Source organism: Caretta caretta, chromosome 11, assembly GCF_965140235.1.
Source record: "Caretta caretta isolate rCarCar2 chromosome 11, rCarCar1.hap1, whole genome shotgun sequence".
NCBI classification, from domain to species: Eukaryota; Metazoa; Chordata; order Testudines; family Cheloniidae; genus Caretta; species Caretta caretta.
The window spans coordinates 59,833,916-59,859,014 of NC_134216.1; the positions used below are offsets into that span (position 1 = coordinate 59,833,916).

The 25,099-nt window shown below is 41.5% G+C and overlaps 1 protein-coding gene across 7 annotated transcripts in view; it reads left to right on the forward strand.

Annotated features, from left to right (window-relative positions):
* STRADB (STE20 related adaptor beta) overlaps window positions 1–21,427 on the forward strand; it is a 34,740-nt gene extending 13,313 nt beyond the window's left edge. For 5 of the 7 annotated variants that reach the window (XM_048869661.2, XM_075118076.1, XM_048869660.2 and 2 more), the window contains 9 exons: window positions 9,201–9,300; window positions 10,147–10,289; window positions 10,772–10,880; window positions 12,049–12,172; window positions 14,890–15,061; window positions 15,597–15,701; window positions 19,769–19,998; window positions 20,634–20,676; window positions 21,163–21,427. In XM_048869661.2, coding sequence (XP_048725618.2) covers window positions 9,201–9,300; window positions 10,147–10,289; window positions 10,772–10,880; window positions 12,049–12,172; window positions 14,890–15,061; window positions 15,597–15,701; window positions 19,769–19,998; window positions 20,634–20,676; window positions 21,163–21,315 — 1,179 coding nt within the window. In that variant the 3' untranslated portion in view covers window positions 21,316–21,427. The remainder of the gene's footprint in view (window positions 1–9,200; window positions 9,301–10,146; window positions 10,290–10,771; window positions 10,881–12,048; window positions 12,173–14,889; window positions 15,062–15,596; window positions 15,702–19,768; window positions 19,999–20,633; window positions 20,677–21,162) is intronic. The other 2 variants (XM_048869662.2, XM_048869663.2) reach the window with 2 other exon arrangements.
* The last annotated feature ends 3,672 nt before the right edge of the window (window positions 21,428–25,099 follow it).

Sequence of the window (25,099 nt, forward strand, 5' to 3'; positions counted from 1 at the left end):
CTGTCGCCTGTGCAGGAACGCAGCCACGACTGCCATGCACTTGGTGAATACTTGAGGTGCTGTTGACAGGCCGAGTGGGAGGACTGTGAACTGGTAGCAGGTGTTGTTCACCATAAACCTGAGGTATTTTCTGTGGGACTGAGTTATTGTTATGTGAAAGTACACCTCCTTCAAGTCGAGGGCAGCATACCAGTCTGCTGGATCCGGTGAAGAGATGATGGAAGCCAAAGAGACCATGCGGAACTTGAGCTTCTTCATGAACGTGTTGAGTTCTCGCAGGTCTAGCATGGGCCTGAGCCTGCCTTTGGCTTTTGGTACTAGGAAATACCGAGAATAGAAATCATTGCCCTTCTGCTCTTGAGGGACCTCTTCCACTGCCCCTAGTGGAAGGAGAGAGTGCACCTCCTGTATAAGGAGTTGCTTGTGAGAGGGGTCCCTGAAGGGGGACGGGGAAGGAGGGTGGAAGAGCAGGAGGGCTCAGAATTGGATGGAGTATCCCCTCGCTAGTGTGTGGAGCACCCAGCAGTCTGAAGTGATACGGGATGAAGCACAGTAGAAAGGGGACAGTCGTAATGAAAAGGTAAGGCGGGGTAAATCCAGTTTTTGTTTTGGTGTGCCGTCCTCGACTGCACCTTCAAAAGGCCTGTTTCGGGCTGGAAGATGGCTTGGAATGGCTAGAGTTCTGGCCTGATGACGGGTGTGACCTTTTCCTCCCACTCCTGTTCCTCCTCCGGGAATTGTCCTGACGGTTCTGCTGGTAGAAGCATGGTGGAGGTTGCTGTCTAAAATGCTTCCGCTGCATAGCTGAAGTATGGAGGCCTAATGATTTGAGAGCGACTCTCGAGTCCTTTAGGCCAGTGGTTCTCAAAGCAGGTCCACTGCTTGTTCAGGGAAAGCCCCTGGCAGGCCGGGCCGGTTTGTTTTCCTGCCGTGTCTGCAGGTTCAGCCAATTGCGGCTCCAGGCCAATCGGGGCTGCAGGAAGGGGAGCCGCTTTCCCTGAACAAGCAGCGGACTGGCTTTGAGAACCACTGCTTTAGGCTATGCAGCCTTTTGTCTGTTTTCTCGGAAAAGAGAGCCGAACCCTCAAATGGGAAGTCCTAAATAGTCTGTTAGACCTCATACGGCAGGCCCAAGACCTGGAACCAAGAGCCCCTTCTCAGCGCTATGCCCCTAGCCATCACGCAGGTAGCTACAATCTGCCCGTGGAATAGACCTTTCTCCCATAAAGGTTGAGTCCTTTTTGCCTCCCAATTCTTTGGGGAGGGTCCCTGGAAGCCCTAGCGTTCACATTGGTTGACAGCATCAACAATGAGAGAATCGGTGGGGGATGGGTATACAAATGCGGCACAGAGTAGTGTCTTTCGTTGCACTTAGCCGTGGGAGATGATTCATAGATTCATAGATATTTAGGCCAGAAGGGACCATTATGATCATCTAGTCTGACCTCCTGCACAATGCAGGCCACAGAATTTCACCCACCACTCCTAAAAAAGACCTCACACCTATATCTGTGCTATTGAAGTCCTCAAATTGTAGTTTGAAGACCTCAAGGAGCAGAGAATCCTCCAGCAAGTGACCCGTGCCCCATGCTACAGAGGAAGGCGAAAAACCTCCAGGGCCTTCCAATCTACCCTGGAGGAAAATTCCTTCCCGACCCCAAATATGGCGATCAGCTAAACCCTGAGCATATGGGCAAGATTCATCAGCCAGATACTACAGAAAATTCTTTCCCGGGTAACTTGGATCTTACCCCATCTAAAAACCCATCACAGGCCATTGGGCCTATTTACCATGAACATTTAATTACCAAAACCATGTTATCCCATCATACCATCTCCTCCATAAACTTATCGAGTTTAATCTTAAAGCAAGATAGATCTTTTGCCCCCACTACTTCCCTCGGAAGGCTATTCCAAAACTTCACTCCTCTGATGGTTAGAAACCTTCGTCTAATTTCTAATCTAAATTTCCTAGTGGCCAGTTTATATCCATTTGTTCTTGTGTCCACATTGGTACTGAGTTTAAATAATTCCTCTCCCTCTCTGATATTTACCCCTCTGATATATTTATAGAGAGCAATCATATCTCCCCTCAACCTTCTTTTAGTTAGGCTAAACAAGCCAAGCTCCCTGAGTCTCCTTTCATAAGACAAGTTTTCCATTCCTCGGATCATCCCAGTAGCCCTTCTCTGTACCTGTTCCAGTTTGAATTCATCCTTCTTAAACATGGGAGACCAGAACTGCACACAGTATTCCAGGTGAGGTCTCACCAGTGCCTTATATAACGGTACTAAAACCTCCTTATCCCTACTGGAAATACCTCTCCTGATGCATCCCAAGATGACATTAGCTTTTTTCACAGCCATATCACATTGGCAGCTCATAGTCATCCTATGATCAACCAATACTCCAAGGTCCTTTTCCTCCTCCGTTACTTCTAGTTGATGTGTCCCTAGCTTATGACTAAATTTCTTGTTATTAATCCCTAAATGCATGACCTTACACTTCTCACTATTAAATTTCATCCTATTCCTATTACTCCAGTTTACAAGGTCATCCAGATCCTCCTGTAGGGTATCCCTGTCCTTCTCTAAATTAGCAATACCTCCCAGCTTTGTATCATCTGCAAACTTTATTAGCACACTCCCACTTTTTGTGCCCAGGTCAGTAATAAAAAGATTAAATAAGATTGGTCCCAAAACTGATCCTTGAGGAACTCCACTGGTAACCTCCCTCCAACTTGACAGTTCACCTTTCAGTAGGACCCGTTGTAGTCTCCCCTTTAACCAATTCCCTATCCACCTTTCAATTTTCCTATTGATGCTCATCTTATCCAATTTAACTAATAATTCCCCATGTGGCACAGTATCAAACGCCTTACTAAAATCTAAGTAAATTAGATCCACTGCGTTTCCTTTATCTAAAAAATCTGTTACTCTCTCAAAGAAGGAGATCAGGTTGGTTTGGCACGATCTACCTTTTGTAAAACCATGTTGTATTTTGTCCCATTTACCATTGACTTCAATGTCCTTAACTACCTTCTCCTTCAAAATTTTTTCCAAGACCTTGCATACTACAGATGTCAAACTAACAGGCCTATAATTACTTGGATCACTTTTTTTCCCTTTCTTAAAAATAGGAACTATGTTAGCAATTCTCCAATCATACGGTACAACCCCTGAGTTTACAGATTCATTAAAAATTCTTGCTAATGGGCTTGCAATTTCTTGTGCCAATTCTTTTAATATTCTTGGATGAAGATTATCTGGGCCCCCCGATTTAGTCCCATTAAGCTGTTTGAGTTTCGCTTCTACCTCAGATATGGTGATGTCTACCTCCATATCCTCATTCCCATTTATCATGCTACCATTATCCCTAAGATCCTCTTTAGTCTTATTAAAGACTGAGGCAAAGTATTTGTTTAGATATTGGGCCATGCCTAGATTATCCTTGACCTCCACTCCATCCTCAGTTTTTAGCGGTCCCACTTCTTCTTTCTTTGTTTTCTTCCTATTTATATGACTATAGAACCTTTTACTATTGGTTTTAATTCCCTTTGCAAGGTCCAACTCTACTTGACTTTTAGCCTGTCTCACTTTATCCCTACATATTCTGACCTCAATAAGGTAGCTTTCCTTACTGATCCCTCCCTTCTTCCACTCCCTATATGCTTTCTGCTTTTTCTTAATTACCTCTCTAAGATGCTTGCTCATCCAGCTTGGTCTACAACTCCTGCCTATGAATTTTTTCCCCTTTCTTGGGATGCAGGCTTCCGATAGCTTCTGCAGCTTTAATTTAAAATAATCCCAGGCCTCCTCTACCTTTAAACCCATAAATTCTTCAGTCCAATCCACTTCCCTAACTAATTTCCTTAATTTTTGAAAGTCAGCCCTTTTGAAATCAAAAACCCTGGTTGCAGATTTATTTTTGTTAATCCTTCCATTCAGTTTGAACTGAATTAGCTCATGATCACTTGAGCCAAGATTATCCCCTACAACCATTTCCTCTATGAGGTCCTCATTACTCACCAAGACCAAATCTAAAATGGCATCCCCTCTAGTCGGTTCAGCAACTACTTGCTGAAGGAATCCATCAGCTATCGCATCTAGGAAAATCTGAGCCCTATTATTATTACTAGCACTCGTCCTCCAGTCTATATCTGGGAAGTTAAAGTCTCCCATAATCACACAGTTTCCATTAGTATTTACTTTATTAAAAACATTAAAAAGGGCTCTATCCATATCCAAATTAGATCCCGGTGGTCTATAGCACACCCCAAGCACTATCCCAGGGGAGGCTCTAATAGTTTTCTTCCCCAATTTAATTGTTGCCCAGACAGACTCAGTCATATCCATTTCATCGCTTCTTATTTCTTTACATTCTATCTCATCATTGATATACAGTGCTACTCCACCACCTTTACCTTTATTTCGGTCTTTCCTAAACAGCACATACCCTTCAATACCTGTAGCCCAGTCATGACTACTATTCCACCAGGTCTCTGTTATACCTATAATATCTGGTTTCACTTCCTGCACCAGTAACTCTAGTTCCTCCATTTTATTACCTAGGCTCCTTGCATTAGTGTACAAACATCTTAATTTTTGCTGTTTGGCCTCGCTCACATTCTGTACCCTATTAGGCACGGTTATTTTACTACCAGTATAACCTATTAGACTTGTATCTACACTGCCCTTCCTCCTACCTACAGCTGTATCCACTCTTACTTCATTTTCTTTCCACTCTATGCTAAATTCTGGCGTGGAGATTACCTGGACATCTCCCAACCATCTCCCCCAAATTCCTAGTTTAAAGCTCTCTTAATCAGTTGTGCCAGCCTAGAAGTCTATTTCCTTCCCTACTCAGATGAAGTCCATCCCGAGAGAACTGTCCTCTATCCATGAATGCCTCCCAATGACCATACATCCCAAAGCCCTCCTTATAGCACCACTGCCTAAGCCATCTATTGATAGTCATAATCTTGTCACACCTTTGTTGCCCTTCTCTAGGAACAGGCAGAATCCCACTAAAGATCACCTGAGCCTCAATTTCCTTAAGCGTCCTCCCCAGCCTAGCATAGTCTCCCTTAATACTTTCCAGCGAGAATCTAGCCGTATCATTTGTTCCCACATGAGGCTGGGGTCTGCCACAAACTTTTTGTGGTGTCAGAGATGGTTTTTGTAAGAGGCAGGACAATATGTGCAGGTCCGAAGGGGGCAAGGATGTCTACCATTGGATCTGCGACCTCCACTATCTCCTCCACTTGAATGCCCAGGCCCTGAGCAACCCATCACACCAATTGCTGTAGAATCCTACTGTTTTCCAGGGCTGGGGCTGTACTGTGCCCACCAGTGTCTCGTCCAGTGAGTTCAAGGAAGAGACCCCCGTAAGGGATGGCTGCTCCCCTCCTTCCACACCCAAGGGGTCCTGGGGCACCTGGATTTCTTGGGCCGTTGCTGACCTGGATGGTATTGTGCCCCTGGGTGTCGGGACTGCCTATGCTGATGCCAATGCTGAAAGTGTCAGTGGTGCCAAGGCTATCATTGACACCGGAATCGCAGTCAGTGCCGGGGCTATCGTCAGTGTTGGAGACTTCAGAGCCGGAACAAATGGGTCCAGTGCAGGCCACGCCGGAGGTGTTGGGATATTGGTGCTGGGTAGCAACGGGGCTACCCCTGATCCTGCTGATGCCGATGGTGCTGGAGGGGGTACAAACGTGGCCAAGGCCACCTGCGTCGCCCTGGAATTTGACCCTTGGCTCCGACTTTGGCTTTGATGAAAAGCCCAGGAGTCCAAAAAGGGCCATTGCACCAGGGGGTTGCCATTGTGCGGGCCACAGTGCCGGGTAAGGGTGCAGGTCCCGTGTTGACGTGGACCGTCTGCTCCTACTCCTACGGAACCGATAGGAGTCAGACTCCGAGGTGTCTGAAAAACAGGACCACAAAGGAGTGTTATTTCTAGGTGCCGACTGTTTGTGCCAAGGGCTCAGGGACCAGCACAGCTGCTGGGTCTGTTCCGATGCCGGGGAGTGGCGCACCGGGGTTGGAGATCAGCAGGGCATCATGACGGGCTTTCCCCTTGAAGGCTTCTACACCTTTGTACTTCCCAGGCATATTAGATCCATTGTCATAGGCTTGACCAATGCAGACTTGAAAAGCTAACTTAAAACCTTCTAGAATTGCTAGTACTTGAGCAGCAATTTCTTTTCCAGTTTTTCCCACAAAATTTTCAAACAAAATAAACCTTTCTTCAATTGAAAATTTTGAGCTGTCTACAATCTTAACATATCAAATAACCATAATAGTCTGTTCCATGTGAGAACAATCTGGAGTGGCATCAACAATGATTGAAAAATACTTAGCATTTCGAATCTCATCAAGAATTGTTATTTGTACGAATAACCCACGTAGCTCAATAAACTTGTTTTGTATGCGTGTGGAGAGATAATGGACTTGCATGCGCTTTTGACTCTCTTGAGAGTCTCGAACATGTTTAACATGCTCTGATAAAAGTGGGTCATATTTGCTGAGGAGCTCAGCTATGCCTAGAAAGTTTCCATTTGCATGATCACCAATACGTTGACTGGAACAAAAGAAAGCCAATCCCTGCTCAGAAAGAAAAAGGATGACATTCAGGATGTACTCAAGAAGTTTTTTCCAGTTATTAGTTTCTGTAGAGAGTTCAGTCAAGAGTATATTCTCAACTGAACTTTCAGCTGATGCTGCCCTACTGGCTGATTTCCATGCAACATAGTTTTCTTTGTGTGACGTTGAACTCTCTTGTGATGGTATTCGGTCTTTCAACTTCCTCCAACCTCTGTTGATGCTCCATCCTGATTGATCAGAGAGAACTAATACATTTGCAGAACTTTTGTTCAAAATGAAGCAGGGTGCACAGTACAGAGATTGTTTTTCCATACTCCAGCATAATCAGTCTCTTGTGCAGGTCTCGCCATGTGGAAGAGTTTTTGTCAGCAGATGAGTAGGGAAAGCATGATTATCAGCATCTCATGGAAGGTTACTTAGAATTTCAAAACAACTAATTTGAAGAAAAGATTGCATTTGGGCAGCATTGCTCTTGTCACTAATTCCAGTGTCAGTTACCGTCAAACCTGTAGTACTCATGAATTGCTCTTACTGTGTAAGATCTACATCTTCCTGTTGCTGTTCAGTTTCTTGATCGTACACAGGATCTTCTGCTGCATCTGTTACTGTTGGCATATCTCCTTCTTGACTACTGTCCTCATGTTCAGGTATTGGCATTGAAATACCACCTGTTGCAGTTGCAGAATTTTCATTATCTATGGCATTGTTCATTGGGTAAGGTGCGTTTTCCAGTGGTTGGAGAAATGAAGTTATTGGCTTTGAGCTCTTAGCTGCTGATTCACTCAGTTGTTTTCGCCTCTCTTGCTTGCACCACTTTCAAATCTCCTCTTCATAGTGATCTGATCTATTTATACCTGAAATGTTCTAAAGTAAATATGTAGCCTATCCACACTTGAAATATTCTGCTGTAAATCAGTAGCTTATTTACACTTGAAATCTTCTACTGTAAACATGTATGCAAATGCTGAATGGTATGCAAATGCTGAAAAGACTTAAAACGAAGGAATACTAATTAAGAACACAAAATGAAATAGTCAGGTTATTATCCTTATCACTGAATCAAAACTCAAGCACGCAAGGTATAATATAATAGGCTGAGCTGAAGACAAAGGGATGACATATATATATATATATATATATAGTAAACACAGACACGGATACAGACAGAGGGATAATGTCCAAAAATTTCAAATGTGTGTACTCATGAAATTCACTGTATAAGATTGTCCTCAGAAATTTTCACCTTGAATCTGGGCCTATAGACGACGAAAGCCTATGATGATGGCCAAGCTACCAAGCTGGGGCTCAACCAACCAGTCACCTCTTTTAGCTACTATATGAAGATAATAATGAGGAATTCTCACACACAAATAATTCCTTAGTCAACTAAACGTAAAACTATAAAGACACTAAAATGTAACAATTCTCTACCTTTCAACACGAACTTGATCCAGCACCAGCCACTAGTAGTCGTTTGTTTATATAATCAGCAGATCTGAGTGGACACGTTCATCACAGTCTAATCTTGTGCCATCAGAACGGATATTTTTATTAATATTTATGAACATTTTAAACTCTAATATGAAAAAAATAAGTTAACAAAAAAAATCTTTTACCAAATCACATCTTTATTAGCTTAAATTTGCAGCTCTAAGATGCATCCGATGAAGTGAGCTGTAGCTCACGAAAGCTCATGCTCAAATAAATTGGTTAGTCTCTAAGGTGCCACAAGTACTCCTTTTCTTTAAGATGAGTGTGTGTGTCACATTTTGGTCTGATAGGGATGAGCATAAAAACAAGCTGCGAAACTTATCAAATGCCAAAAAATTAACAAGTGTCTACATTTGAGGCCCCCTTTGAGCTTGAAGCCCAGGCCAAATAGCCCTCCTGGCCCTCCCATGATTGGCCCTAAGTGCAGCCCCCATTAACAGGACCTTCAGGCACTGATCTGTGCCCTTTAATGTCCTAGGACGAAAGGTCTTGCAGATGGCACAATGATCCTTCTGATGGCTCTCTCCTAAACACTTCAAACACGAAGTGAGGATCGCTTCTGGGCATACACTTGCCGCAGGCTTCAAAGCCTGGAGATCCCGGCATGGAGAGAGCATAGGAGGGGAAACCCCCGCCCCAAAGGAAACTTAATCTAACACTGAGGGCTATTAACTATTTAATTTACACTACAGAGCTAATGAAAACTATGTAAATAGACTGCTAAATGCGCTTGCCAAGACAAGAGCACAGGGAAGTTCCAGCTAACCGTCACTGGAGGTAATAAGTAACTGAGGAGGTGGCGGGTCAGCAGGGTTCTATATTGAGCACCATAAAGGCACAACTCCAGGGGGTGCCCAGACTGACTCGACGGATGCTGCTGTGGGAAAATTTTGCAGCTACCATGCTTGCACACCCCTGATTGGAATGGACATGAACAAGCACTTAAAGAACCACCTTAATTTCTTGAATCTCAAGAATTGAGTGCTTGATTTTTTTCCCCTTCCCCCACATTTGCATGTGTGTATTTATTTATTTTTACATATACTCACACACACATACACAAATGTGTGTACCAATGTTAAAAACTAATCCTTTCACTACTAGGCAGATGAACCTGAGTTCTCCTGGATTCATCCATATGGAAGAAATGAGAAGGCACGTTGTTCTTCTGACGTCTCCCATTATGAACTCCAGGTGGAAATAGGTAATCTAGTTCTATGCTGAAATGTGCTTAGTCTATCCAAGATTTTTCCTGCAAATGGCCATTCTTTATATATATTTAAAAAAAAAAATCCCATGAGGGGAAAACTAGAAGCTGTGGAAACATGTGTTCTCCTTGTTATAGAGCCACCCAGAACTATTTTAAGATCTCTCTAAATGTTTACACACTTCTTGACCTCTGATCTTAGCTGATTATTGATCTTAACTGAAATTCTAGTGTTGTGAATTTCACTTAATGTTTAAAAACATACAATAGAAATTCATAAAGATACACAAAAACCTGTCTGAATTTGATATCTCTATTCCAATTTGGAGAAGAGATTTTCCGCTCATCTTGCTATTTTTTTTTTTAATAAGTGACCACTCTAAATCTGTTACATTGGTTGTAAATATAGTAGAGAGCAAATCAGCATTGTGGTTCTGGTGGCTGTGGCACTTCACAATTTCCGATCAGTCAGCAGGCGTGGTAAGATGGTCCTAAAGATGGCTGTACTGCATCACTATGTATAGAGTGAGTGCTGGTGGTGGTAGTTCTTTAAGTTGGACATCAGCAAAGAAGTCAGCATTTGTAAGACACTTCATTGGTCCTGAGAAGTGAGACTTGTTTAAACAATTTTTATTAGACTAAACAAAAGCAACAAACATGGCTTGACTAGTTTTCTGGCTGATGTTACATGCAAGCATGCACTGTTAACTGCACCCTTAAAGCCATAGATTCACTGCAGTCAGCAGCAGTGTGTTAGAATTCTAGGACTGTTTGACTACTAAGTGATGAAGCAATTTGTGGGTTTTTTTTAAAACTACCTTTTATAATGTTAACAGAAGGCAGTTGGTTTGCTTCTGCTTACAGGAAGAGGATTCAACAATTTAACTTCGATCTACCTTGCCCGGCATACACCTACAGGAACGCTTGTGGCTGTAAGGATCACAGACTTAGAAAGCTGCTCTGAAGAACATTTGAAAGCTTTACAGGTAAAACAGTAGGACTTGTATAGATGTCTGACACAGGAACTATAATGTATGTGGGTATATGCAGTTAATCAGTACCAGAGTTAGCCTTGTTATATGAACTGGTGCACACTAAATTAAGTGGCTCCTTGATAAGGCACTAGAGAATAAACTGAAGTCTTCTGCAATACAACAATTTCTCTAGTCATGCACGTACCCCAGTTTGACACACAAACTCTATACTCTTCACTAGAATAAGGGACTCAGAATTAACAATAAAACAGCAGTTCAGTTAGATATCGAAAGCTTCAACAATTTGTTTGAATTTCTATTGCAGGATGTGCAAAGCATCTGAAACCTACATAGTGGGACTCCAAACTTGTTAGCTAGTAGAACTGCATTTACGAAATTGACTTTCTTAAAGTTACTGAGGACCTGTGTAGTTAAGGTTTTTGTCAAGATAATTATCTTCCAAATAACTTACTCACTTTTGTTTAATTCTTTAGAGTGAGGTGGTGCTATCCCACTTTTTCCAGCACCCCAACATAATGACACTTTGGACAGTATTTACTACTGGCAGCTGGCTTTGGGTCATCTCTCCGTTCATGGCCTATAGTAAGAATTGTAACTACAATTTGGGAAAAAAGCTTACTGGATTAGATAGCTCAGTCTCTAACACCAGGCTTGTGGCTATGGAAGAGCATGAGATATTCTATATTCCTTTCAGCATCTCTTCTCTTGTAGACCTTGGATGTATCCTAGTTCCACTGTGCCAGACTTATGAATTTTGCTTCTCCTAGAAGGCAGCGTGGATTGGCTATAGGGGTGAAACAGCCGGTTTCCAGGTCATGGAAACATGACTTAGGATGTGGTAGGCTTCATTGTGATCTTTCACTACTGGAAGAATCACTTTCTTTCAGTAATATACTCTGAGGTGACTTACACAGGGAGGCAACTGCTGAGGAAGAAAGTCATTGTAAAGAGGGAACAATGCTTCTTCTGGGGCAGAGGTGGGCAAACTACAGCCCGTGGGCCACATCTGGCCCACGGGACCCTCCTGCCCGGCCTCTGAGCCCCCAACCCCTCCCCCCTAGCCTCAGCTTACTGCACCACCAGCGCAATGTTCTGGGCGGCGGGGAGGCGAGCTCTTGCCGGGCAGCGCAGCTGGAGAGCTGCGGCCTGACCCGGTGCTTTGTGCTGCGCGGTGGTGTGGCTGGCTCCAGCCGGGCAGCGTGGCTGCCTGTCCTGGTGCTCTGGGCGGCGTGGCTGTAGCACCACCAGTGCTCCAGTCAGCGTGGTAAGGGGGCAGGGAGCAGGGGAGCTTGGATAGAGGGCAGGGGATTTCGGGATGGTGGTCAGGGGGCGGGGGTGTGGATACGGGTCGGGGCGGTCAGAAGGTGGGGAACAGGGGGGTTGAATGGGGGCAGGGGTTCCAGGGGGACAGTTAGGAAGGAGGGAGGGGTTGGATGGGGCAGCAGGGAGCAGTCAGGGGTGGATGGGGCAGGAGTCCTGGGAGAGGGGTCAGGGGGTGAGAAGCAGCGGGGGTGGGATATGGAGCAGGGGTCGGGCCATGCCTGACTGTTTTGGGAGGCACAGAGCCTCCCCTAACTGGCACTCCATACAATTTCGGAAACCCGATGTGGCCCTCAGGCCAAAAAGTTTACCCTCCCCTATTCTAGGGGGTACATGCACAGTGGAGAGAATGCTTTCTTATAGTAGGAATAAAGATTTGTCACTAACAAGACCCGAATGCTTAGCGTGATTTTTTTTCTTTTCTTTTCAGATTCAGCTAGTCACCTACTGAGGACCTACTTCCCTGAAGGAATGAGTGAAGCTTTGATAGGAAACATTCTGTTTGGTGCAGTTAGAGGGTTAAATTACATGCACCAAAATGGCTACATTCACAGGTATGAGACAATTAATACCATAGGTAAGAAGTTATAGCAACACACAAGCTTCCAAACTGAAGCTACTCATTAGTCTATTTAGGTTACCAGAAGCCTATGCCTGATGGCTTTAGAGGAAGGGGAGCTCCCTTTCAACACCCATTCTCTTGTTACTCACAGATTGTTGAGTGCTGAGTAGACACAGGCCCTTCTCTGATCATTTTCTTGGTTTGATACCCTCCAGGCTCTCTGGCATAGCTAGTTTAACTGAAGATACTACTTTTGTTCCTATAAAATGTCTAATCACTTTTGAGCCTTCTTGCTACAATGACTTTCTGCAGCAGTACATTGCAGAGGAACTATAATGCTTTGTAAATAACTTCCCTTTATCCATTCTAAATGTGTTGTTATTCAATTTAATTGTTCTTTTACGGGGGCTGGATGAATGGGAGCACTTGCTTGATCATCTTTTACTGTTTATACAGTGCTTTGGAGATGTAAAGCACTCCAAGTTTTCAGTAGTGTTATGGAGTGTGTTGATAAATTCTATAGTCAGTTGCTTGACCACACTTTTGGTTGTTATGCAATATAATCAAGAGACCAAATAACGAGTCAGGTTTATTAATATGGTACAGGAAAATATGTTCTATACAATGCCAGTCTCCAAAGGACAGTCCTGTGCAGCAATATTACATTCACCTTACACAGAAGGTGTGCTCCCCAAAGTTACATCCCTGCAGTCATCTTTTTATAACTTACTTGCTTACCAGAAAAAGGAACTGTATACATCACCTGCAACTGGATTGAATTAATCAGCTTTTTATCTTGTTTGTTTCTGGTATCATGGTGTACCCCATTATCTCTTGTTCTGAACCCATGCATTCCAGGTACTAAAGAGTGTAAAGACACCTCCTAGGCTTGTACCAGGATAAATAGGTTTGTGAGGGTAACTCCCTTTCTGTTGCTATGACAAAACAATTAAATGTCCTGATACTGACAGTTTTTCTAGCTTCGTAAGCCAAAGTTTACTTCGGCTAATGCAAGCTATTATGGAATACTTAGCATAAGTGAACAGATTTATAATAAAAGTGCAGGCCAATTTGGGCTATATAACTGCTATATTAATGCTTAATATTATGTGTACTGAAATGCTTGGAACATATATTATGGGTAGTATTATCAACATAATATATATGTATGCTAGCCAGTGTATATTAGTCAACAAGTTGCAGCATTGACTTCCTAGTTATGGTTATAAATTTTTGTTTTAAGATTAGAAAGCTGACACTTGAAACTTCACTCCACTTTCCTAAAAAGCTTCACTTGTTAAAATTTTTTATATAGCTTCTAATGAGAGGAGGATTCATGGTGAAAGCATTTTTGAGCTATCGAACTCCAAAAAGATTAAGTTTTCCCAAAAACTTCTAAAAAGCCTGAACTTCTCTTAATGTCTTATTTTTAAAAATAAGAACTTTGTCCAGAAGCTCCACATTTGTCTTATACTAGTTCTGACTATTTAATGTCAGACGTCATGGTTTTTAGTGGAAGTCAAGTTTCCTACACAAATTCTTACCTCCAAGAACAGTCTGGTCTTAAGCAAACTTCTTGTTGGTTCTTTAACTTTAATTTACCAGAAATCTGAAGTGGCACAATGATGCTGCTTCAAAACTGGAAATATGTTTACCATAAACTAAAATGAGGGCCTTATTAGGAAGTTACAGATTTTAAAATAAGGCAAGTCTTGAAATGCATAGGAATAATTTGAAAACAAACCTTAATTTGGACTTCATCTCCTTGTTCACCTCAGCATGTAGACCAGAAACTTTATATTTCTGCCCACCCTCTACATATCCAACATCCATTCTTCTGTATCTATTCTCTCATACGGTGTTCACTGTATCTGACGTGCAAATCACCGAACACTAGCTAAAGACCCAACCTTGCTCTAGAGATAACAGCATCTTGTATCTTAACTCCAGAATAGAGTTCAGAGACTGTCTCCTTTCCCATACCCCCAAATGCATTATAAACCAATTATTCCACATTGATCTCCTCTCTATGCAGATGCCCCAATATATGTACTTAATTTTTCTTTGTATAGCTCTGTGAATGCACCGTTACCCCCATTCACTGTACTTGTTGACTGCAGGTGCCAGAGTACCATGTTCACTGACACAGAGAGAGGACCTATATATACTTTACATACATGCTGGCTTGACTATCTCCTCCATTAGGGAGTATCTGACTACAAATAAAACTGACTGTTGGGGAGAGTTTAATTTGTTGTATTATAATACCTGTAAGCCAGTCCATGTGAATGCTAATGGAGACATAGTTATGGTGGCATGCAGAACCTTAGCTTTGATATCTACCTTTTCAAATAGTGTTTCAAAACTCTTTCAGTGAGGCACCGTGGGTGTGTATGTACCCCAAAAAGTTTGTTTGGGGGGGATTTTATATATAGGTAAAACTCCACTTTTTAGAATGAACACCATATAAAGGCTTCAGATTGCAAAGTCAGTGTTTTGTAAACATGCATTCTGGATAAGGGATTCAGTGTTTATACAGTTTCTCTTCACCCGTCTTTAACATGCCTTTCAGTCTGACCACGTGATCATGCTATAGCTGACTATCTCAGAATATTTTATGACTATATGGCAGACTTTCTACTGTAGTAATAAGTAACATTCGAGTGTTTGGTTTATTTTTTATAACCACATTTTATCACTTTGTTTCAGGAATATGAAAGCTAGCCACATTCTGATTTCAGGGGATGGTCTGGTTTCTCTGTCTGGCTTAAAACATCTCTACAGTTTAGTTAACAATGGACAGAAGTCAAAGGTTGTGTATGATTTTCCCCATTTTAGTACTTCAGTACTTCCTTGGCTGAGTCCTGAGCTACTCAGACAGGTCAGTATAAACCAGTTCATTTTGCCTTGAGTCTCTGGATATGACTGCTTCCTTTTTTTAAAGTTTGTACTTAATAGGCTTGTGAAAGAGCCATAAAGGCTATTCATTTGCAACTTCAAAACCAGATTGTGTACAACTTGTTTAGGAACCTTAAAATGAATTGTGGCTTTATGGTGCACCCACCCAGCTTAATGTCTTTACCTTTTGCCTGTTTGTTACAAAGGTTCTAAAGGACATGATCCTAATGGACACTTCTTTCCCCTCATGGAAACCTGAAAATAATTGCATTGACTTAACACTCTTCTGTACAAATATCAATTGTGAAATCTATTAACAAAAGCTATGTGCATTAAATCATTCTTACAGTCACAGGGCCCAATCTTATATAACCAGCTCACCCACAACTTGTTGGCTATGGGATATTAGGATTGGGTCCTGAACCTGTATTATATCTACAGTATATCTGCACATACATATTTTTGCAGTACATATTCAGTAGTTCCCAGTGAGTTGATATGCTTTTTGTCTCCCACAGGATTTGTATGGGTATAATGTGAAGTCTGACATTTACAGTGTGGGGATAACAGCATGTGAATTAGCCAATGGATATGTACCATTTCAGGATATGCCTTGTGCAAAGGTAAAACATTAAATACTCTTAAATCCTTCTCAAAACCTCATTCACAGGACTTTTTCTCTTACAGATAGTGTCTAATAATAAAGTTAAAGGGTGGCTTTTTTTTTTTTAATTTCAAACATACATGCTGCTTCCTAGGTCAGAGGAGCTTCCAACTCCTTGTTTTTCTGAAAGGTCCTGTGACAAAAGTTCTGTCCCTGGAGCCTGACCAGGGTGCAGTCACTACCACAATTTTACAGGCCCTAGGCCAGCATTTCTCAAATGCAGCCACCGTGGCTGCATGCGGACACCAGGAGCTTTTCTTGTGGCTACAGCTTCCTGGGCTGTTATGGGGGGGGAGAGGGGGCAAAGTCGTGAGTGGCCCCTCCCTGTTGCTCCTGGATGCACTGTCTTGGGGTTGATTGCTGGGGTGCCAGCAGGGGTTGGGCCCTGTTCCCCCTTTGGAGACACCTGGGGCACAGTTCTGGAGAACCAGCCAGCTGGTGAGTTCCCCACCTTCCCGGGACAGTGGGGCTCAGCCTTCAGGCTTCAGTCCTGAAGTGGCGGGGCAGTGGGGTAGCAGGCTCTGGCCACAGGGCTTTGGGCTCCAGCCCCCACACTGGTTCCCACCCACCCACATTGTTCCTGGCCCCTGCTGCCTTCCCCAATCCCCCACCCATCCAGGGCTTAATTTGTCCCAAGGCTTGACAGGGCTGAGTAAATCTGTTGTGAAAAGCAATACTTGTATGTTTGTTAATATCACTTTTAACAAGACTTACTAGCTAGCAAAAAAAATTACAATGATTTGGACATATATATGTGCATATTTATTTGTTTTTCCTAAAGCTAATTAAGTATTTTAGGAAAAAGGGTGAGAGCGGCCACCAGCAAGAGTTGGTGGCCGCACTCTAAGGCCACCAAAAAAATTTGTCCTGAGAACTGCTGCCTTAGGCACACACCTGTGTGACACACTTTTGAAAGAAGGAACCATCTTGTCCAACTGCCTAGCCCCTCTGAGCACAATGACGACTCTTTGGACTCCCCATACTTACACACCCTCTTCCAAAAGCAGTTCACACACACTCATACGTTTGGTCTTTTTCAATACAAAACCATAGAAAGCTAAGAAGAGTAGATCATACAAAATATCTTAACCACAATAACACTTTCTAGCTCACCCTTCCCCTGGGAGTCCTTAGGGACCATTGGTATCCAGAAAGGCACGGTGCAGGTTGAACCTCTCTAGTTTGGCACCCTGAAGACCTGACCAGTGCCAAACCAGAGAATTTGCTGAACCATGGGAGGTCAATATTGCAGCAAGCGGGTCTCTTTTTATTTTTATCTCGCCGAGGAGAATGGAACCATGTTTGCAACACCGCCTAGCCAAGGCTTACCGGCTCTCTTCATAACAAAGTGTTAGTGTTGTTCTACAATTTTACTGTATTGACACAAGGAAAAACATAGATAAAGCATAAAAAACAAAATAATATGAAAAAGAAATGATTACTCACCTAAAATGATACCTGAATTGCACTTCCAAAGTGATATGACAAGAACTGCTAACTCAAATTACATTTGAGTTACATCTGGGGTCTCTGCTATAGGTATATCCGGGGTAGATGAAGTGGAGGTAACAGGATTTTCGACTGTAGAGTGCTGCTCACCGCCGCTCTTCGCTACCTTTAACCAATCTTCCAGCTTGGCTTGTCCCATGTATTTTGGTTTTTCTTTAATGAGTTTTTCTCATGTCAGGTCAAGAGAGACGATCTCTTGCTCAGAAATGAAATGTGTTTGCTCCAGTCCTTCTGTTAAATTTGTTGCCAACTGAATCCATTTATCTATAGAAATTTTTTCTGCAACATCTTCATCACCATCACTGACTTCTTCATTATCTTTGTTTTTCCCTTGCTGTACCATTTGCACAATTTCTTCGTCCGTCATTTGACTAGCAATTGGTGCATCTTTGTCGATTTCCATCCAGTCTAGTAAATCTTCCTCTCCCAAATCCTTGGCCAGCTCAAGCACTACTGGGTGGGATGTACCACTGGCATACTCCATTAACTCACTAACTATTTTTTTTGGTTTTCAGACACTTGAAATCCAGTGAACTTGGACACGTCATTGATGTCAGGACTGTCCTCAAACATTAGGGCTGGCCACAATTTGTGCCATCCATTCTTCAGAGTAGATGGAGTTAGTCTTTCCCAGGCTCTAGCTAGTGTTCAATTCATATCCTTGAGGTTAAACTCTTCCCATCATTAAGCAATACTAGTAATTGGTGCAGAAACTCAGACCTGTACATACACTTCAGGGATCGTAAGATACCCTGATCACAAGGCTGAATCAGTGAGGAACAGTTTGGGGGTAAATACAAGCCCACCACATTATCTTTGACAAGCAGCTGTGTGTTAGGGTGGGCAGAGCGACTGTCGAGAATCAGCGCACTTTGGATACAGACCTACCGAGGTGCAATGGGCTCTTACCTCCAGTACAAAATATGGGCTCTTACCTCCAGTACAAAATATGGGCTCTTACCTCCAGTACAAAATATTTCTCAAACCACTCTAGACATAGATTAGTCATTATCCATCCCTTTTTATTGCCATGATATATCACTGGAAATATTTTCACCCCTTTGAATGCTCTTGGGTTCACACTTTTCCCAATAACCATGAGCTTCCATTTGTGTATACCTGCTGCATTGCTACAATCAAGGACAGTTACCCTGTCCTTTCACTCCTTCATACCAGATGGTGGCTCCTCTGCATCAGTAGCCAAAGGTTTTTTTGGGCATACAATACCAATAGAGAGCAGTTTCATCAGCAGATAACTTCTCATTTGTGCAAATTTGTCAACGTACTTAGCGGTAGCTTCCATATCTACACTTCTTTTTTCACCGCACACCTGACATAGACTTATACCATGCCAGTTTTTAAATTTCTGAAGCCACCCTTGTGAATAGTCACACTCATGTGGCAGGTTAAGTTTTTTGTGGAATATTTTTCCTTGTGCCATCATCATCTTGCCTGAAATGCTAACACCTTTGTTTCTACGAATCTTGAACCAATGTATAAGCGCACTATCTAAATTGCTGCATTCCCCCTCCTTCAATGTCTTATGAACACTTTTTTTTTTTTTTTTTGGTTAAAACACTGTCACTTTCGGCAAAAAACTTAAGGATTTTATTCTTTTGTTTCTTCAAATCATACACTGTAGATGACCCTACATTGTAAAACTCACACAAGGTACGTACCACTGTGCCCTTTTCCAATTTCTGCAGAAATTCCACCTTTTGCTGTATTGATATTGATACATGCTTATGCTTAGCAGCATTACCAACACTTCCACTGCTTGCTGGTCTCTTAGAAGACTTCTTTATGGGTAAATTATGGGTAAATTAGAGCTAAATAACAGCACAGAACACTGAGAACCATGATTGGGGAGACTTTGCTGGACCGCAGGAAACTTGGCCCCACCCACAATAAGCGGACATCTGGTTAACTAAAATCATGCCAGACCCCGGATGTTCCCAGACCAGAGAGTGCCAGACTAGAGAGGTTCAACCTGTATTCCTTGCCTTGTGCAGGGGGTTATAGGCCTGTTATAGGGTGGTTATATGATCTCTCCTTCAGCTTCTGTGACCTTGCTCTCTCCTGTCCAAGGCTTCGTTTTCCTGTCTGGTTTGGTTTTAAACACCACGCCCTGGCCCTGGCTTCCTTGATTCTGTCTTTTGGGTAAGTTTCCACTAGTCCTATCTACCCCCTTTCTTCAGGGAGTTAGGCTCAAACTGGTTTTCTTAAAGATGCTTCAGGGAGTTAGGCTCAAACTGGTTTTCTTAAAGATGCAGCTGCTTTGCATTATAATCTTTGTTGGGTTTAAGCACTGTGGTTAACCTCAGGTATTTCCCACTGTCCTGTTTGCTGTGAAGTTGCTATAGAACCTGTCAGAAGTGGTAGATCCACATAGAGGAACTCTGTTTTTCATAATATCAACCGGATTTCATAAGTTGTACAAACATACTGCCAATTCATCACAGCCTCTAGAGGCTAATATAGCCACTGAACTCTTATACTGTCTTTCCCTTCTACTAGATGCTGCTGCATAAGCTGAAAGGTCCCACTTATTGTCTCTGGGATATAAATACCTTCCCATGCGTGGAATCCAGAATGAAGAATTCCCAATCAGGTGTGGATTCGGGAATTGGTGAAAGCATGACACACACAATGACTAGCGAGAGACTGCAAACTCCGTCCTCAAAAACATTTTCCCCTGCTTTTCACAACTTGATAGAACTCTGTTTGCAACAGGACCCCGAGAAAAGGTAACTTACCTGTGAACCCTAACATTCACTGTCACTTCAACATAAGATATAGCATAACCTAAGGTGAACTTGGAATCTACTAAGTCATATACAACTGACGATAAATTCCGTGTTAAGATGAAGTGCATCTGGGTTTCTTTTCACAGTGCTAAATTGTCAAAGTGCCAGGCCAACACTGTCTTGGTCTGAAGAATGATCTTCAACATGCTTTTAAAATCTTATTTCATCACTAATTCTGAAGCTTTCTTGGATAATGGATTGCTTGTTTCTCAAAACAAGTTTGAAAAACCACAGTTTGGCAAGGAGACTCAGGAAGGGCTAGTTCCAGAAACTAGTTTAAACTGTTAAATTCTGCAAGATTTCTACAGGATGATATATCTCTCTAACACTTTATGGCTTCTGTGGAGGCTGAGAATTGAATGTACTGGATCAATGAACTCACTGCCTCTAGTAATGCCCTCACAGTAAAGTTGAGGCACAGAACGAAGGAACCTTGTGCTGCCTCTCTTCAGGCTGCACTTGTTCAGTGGATAAATAACCCTAGGGCCTAGAGTGCATGGTCAATCTGGCATCTTCCACAAACACCAACACTTACTTTCAAAACATAATCTTGTGTTTTCCATTTTATGATCCAGGCCATCAGCAAGCAGTTTGCTGTCACACACTTTCTTCAAACAGGTGAGTGTACTAACTGTTGAGATGAGCTAACTGCAGCCTAAGTAAATAGCAAAATATTAAAAAGTTGGGTAAAGTAAAATCACCCTCTAACAGCCAGGATGCTGCAGACAGTTCTTTTACAAAATGTCATATCATCTAGAATCTTGTGCAATGCATAACACAGCAATCATGTCCTGTGTTAAATGGAATTTGAAAGCTTGTTTAAAGGATGAAAATTTATTGAAGTAAGCTTAACCATTGAGATATTTTGGTTGAAAAAAAACATTTTAAGTCAAGCTAATCATTTAACTTGATTACAAATTTACTAACATTCATGGTCAATTTACTCTGGAGTGACGAAGCTAGTCTCAAACTCTGGTTTCTCCAGCATCATAGCACACAAGGCTGCTGCTATACCCCTTCATGCACTTTTAGTAAAGATGTACACAAAGTTTCAGTGGACTTGTATGTACAGCACTATTTTATCCTGTTCATTTTTTTCCTCAGGTAAAAGAACAAACAAGGAGTTCCTTACTTTCACTGTTGCCACCTCCTGCCCAACACAATGGACCACAATTCTTGCCACTGCCCTCAACAGCAGTCAGGCCTGAACTTGGGTGTTTTTGCCCAAATGAAAGAGACAGAGAGTGGGACTTTTAAAACAATGACAAACCATCATACCTCCCCCATGTTTCAAAGAAGGAAAATGTGATTTCTACTTGCTGCTTTTCTCTGTATTGGTTTAAATACAAATATAAGAGCTATACTTGAACATCTGTGGTGTGTACATGATTTAAAGCGGGCACTGTAAAAATGCAGTAGGCCTCACTTTCCTAACCCCAGGGGAAAATTTCATCTTAAGAATATTGATGCTTTTTATCCTTCTCTTCTCCCCACCCCTTTGGACTGACATCCTTTGGCAGAAGGCTCCTTCTATAGCCTTATCTGGTTTTGTACTTATTCATACAACTTCTATTTGAAGAATACTGCAATCAAATGCCATCCTGAATTTCCAAGTACCGCATCACTATGTTCAGGTTCATATCAAGCCTCTCTGTGGCCTTCAACTTTTTGGATTGTTAACCCCAGTATCGTGGTACCAGCTCTTTTACTGCATTGCCCTCGAATGATCTCAGCATTTTTGGCCTTCGATAAATGACTTTATTAAATCTTTTTCTATATGTGCAAATGCCAGAGCTCATGCTTCTCCTCACCTGAACTGCTTTTGTGCACTGTTCGGCTGACACACAATGGATATCTTACATTTTAAGACTCTATCCTCGAGGTTTTATGTAACCAGCCAGAGTCATTTGGGCAGCTTAATACTGTTGTCTAGAGAAGTCTATACATTTTGCAACTAACAGTCACTCTTCCAGAGTAGCCATAGTTGTATCTGCCTTAATACCGAATTGTGCTTTGGATACCTCACTCTGCTTTATCGCATCACACTTCCAATTACCAAAAGAGTTATCATAATGCAGGGTAAAACTCAAAGAACTGCTAACTCAACTTGGTTGGTGCTTCTGAAATGTCCCTTTAGTGTATGTTAATAACTAAAGACTATATAACTAGGGAAAAGTAAGTTACTTATAATACAGAAGTACTAAGGGCTTATAAATCCTTTCACCCAAACTATGCAAATTTTCTTTAAACAACTTGCTATTCTACCACATTGCAGGAACACAAGGTCATGCGTGCCAGGGGCCAGTGTTGTGTACCACTATTATTGCTGGCTATGGCCTACTAACCCTGAGCCTCTTTCGAAGTTGGGTCTTCCAGTTTAACACACAGGTCAGATTCAGTCCTGGCAGAAGAGAAGATGCAACATCCATTTGTCAGAGTCTGAAGAAGACCTCAGCATTTTGAATTATTTTAAGACCTGGTAGGGTGGGGGAGAGAATTTTTAAAGTGTACATCACCCATTAATATGAACATTCAAAATAGACCACTGTATGCAGAACAGAAATCATAGAGTTGAAGGAAGGAGGAGACAATGAATAAGCAAGACCATTTTAAAAAAACCCACAAAACTACCTTTAAGTCATGGTTTAGCCAAGTTTTTAATCCCAAAAATACAAGACTATTAAACCTGCTTCCTGACTAAAATAAAAAAAGTATACAATTTTAACTTATGATCTTAGCCATCAAGTGAACATGTAGAAGTGTAATAAGAGAATGGGCTTACCCTGCTATTAGTCAAAAATCTCTCTCTTCTCTGGTTTTGAGGGCTATATTTTTAATTGTGGAATATAATTTACACAGATCGTTTGTAAATACTAGTACTTGTAAAATATAGGTCAAACCTAACTAAATTGTAACATTTCAAAATAAGTGCACAAGTTTATTTATTAAAAACATCTGTACTTCTATTACATACCTCTTAATGAAGTAACTGATTGATAGTGTTCTTTTAGAAAACAAGGAACAACTGAAATTACTGCAGCTATTTAAATATTTGACAAACTATACTATGCTAATCTGTGTAAGTCTTCCATGCATCATTAATTGGATGTATAAAAATAACTGGAATCAAATACTGTCCATAATTATAAGCCTAAACTGAGTTATGCATCCCAATTGCTACAGAGGTGTTACTTGCTATTTCAGTTTCTGTATGTGGAAAATGAGTAATTAAAATACCTAGGAAAGTTACTGAATAAAATAACTTCTATAACCTTTAAAATGAAAAATCTTTATTCAAAAAATGTTAAAATTGAGTACCAATAACTTACTTGCTTTGTATTTCTAAAACCAAAGCAATGAAAAAACATGAGTCTGTCCCCCTAATTATTCTTATAAAGTATGAGAAGTACTATTTCATCACAACACCCTGACCTGGGGGGGAGGCAGAACTAAACGCATTTTGGTTATCTCAATTTTGGTATCTAAAGGATAATGTTAAGTGGGAAATATCACTTAAATACATTGACAGACTATTTTGGTAAAGTACTATAATAGCAAAAGTGTATAATCATATCAGCTTCCATGTTCCAGCTACCAGACTTTGGCAACAGAGATCAAGGAAGTAAGACTTTGGTACATTCTGGCAGCCTGAGGCCACTCCTGTTGTTCTATTGAACAAGCCTTCCTATACAACTGGTGTTTAAAGCAATCCTAGATACATCTTGACTATATATTTGAAATTACTGGCTGCTGAATTGTATACTTTCCCTATTCCAAACTGTCATGAATGCTTAAAAGCAGAATAAAGCCCACTCAATACTTGCCTGCAGACCATTTGTTTGTTTAGTTTGCCTACATCAATCATTTAGGCAGTAAATGAAAGGGCTAGAGGCAATCAAGTGAAAGTTCCAGACATTTGATGAGTTCTTTTAATTCCACACTTTTGGGCCTAAATTTCAAGGTTGAATAGTGATTTTGAGTGTCCAACTGGAGACACCACACAAGGACCTTTTTGGGCAGATAAAAGTTCTGTACGCTCACAAAGTCCTTACAAGTGTTTGTAATATTGGACACAAGGGCTTTCTGGATAAATACATTAACTAGATTAAGGTGATTTGGTACTATTCCACTCTGCAGGAAGAAACAGTTTGTACTCCCACTTAATTTACACAGAGGAACAAGGCAAAGCTGCTATTGCGACCCCTTTTTGTACTAGCAATCAACACTCAAACAGAAAACATCAGGAACTAAAATATCAAGGTATCACAGCAGGAACCGTCTCAGACAAATATACTATAGAAAAATGAGGTTTTTATGCACAAAGCTGTTAAACAATTGCTACAGAGGACAGATCGCAGGAATGAGTAACAATTTACAACAAAAAATAATTTGGAGTATTAAAGTTCATCTGAGGTAACAAGTACTATTTATTAGGTTGTAGCCAAGTAAATTAAGGATACTGCCATTGATAAGCACTTCCAACCAGAAGGAAGTCTACTTCTAATGAGTAATTAAATAAAAACAACACAACGTTCTTGATGGTGGGGAGAAAGCATTCAGAAGCCTTTGAATGGCTTCTGCCACTGTTCTTGGGTATTATCACTCTCCACTCCAAAATACACAGCTATACAAACTATAAAGATTGTTAGTATAACAACACCCCTAAAAGATGGCATACTCTTCCGTTTGATGCTACTGGAGAGGGGTGGAAACAAACAAACACAATCTATATAGTAAGGCTGCTCTTCCTCTTCCAAAAGCTGCTTTTGAGCTATCAAGTGGCCTTTTTGAAGATCTCAACTAAGGTGACTCCATATTTCTCTGGAATATCAAAAATCCTTGAACAAATCACAAATCCAACAGTAAAAGAAATCAAATAAGGTTTACACCTCCTCATACACAGTTTGTGAACTACTACTAAACAGCACTACTACAATATAACACATTAGATTGGCTTACTAACCTTCAAAAAAACAGCTGAAGTCTAGCTCTATAAACAGTCTGGTTGACAGATGCCCAACTACTTCTGGTCCTTCGTGAA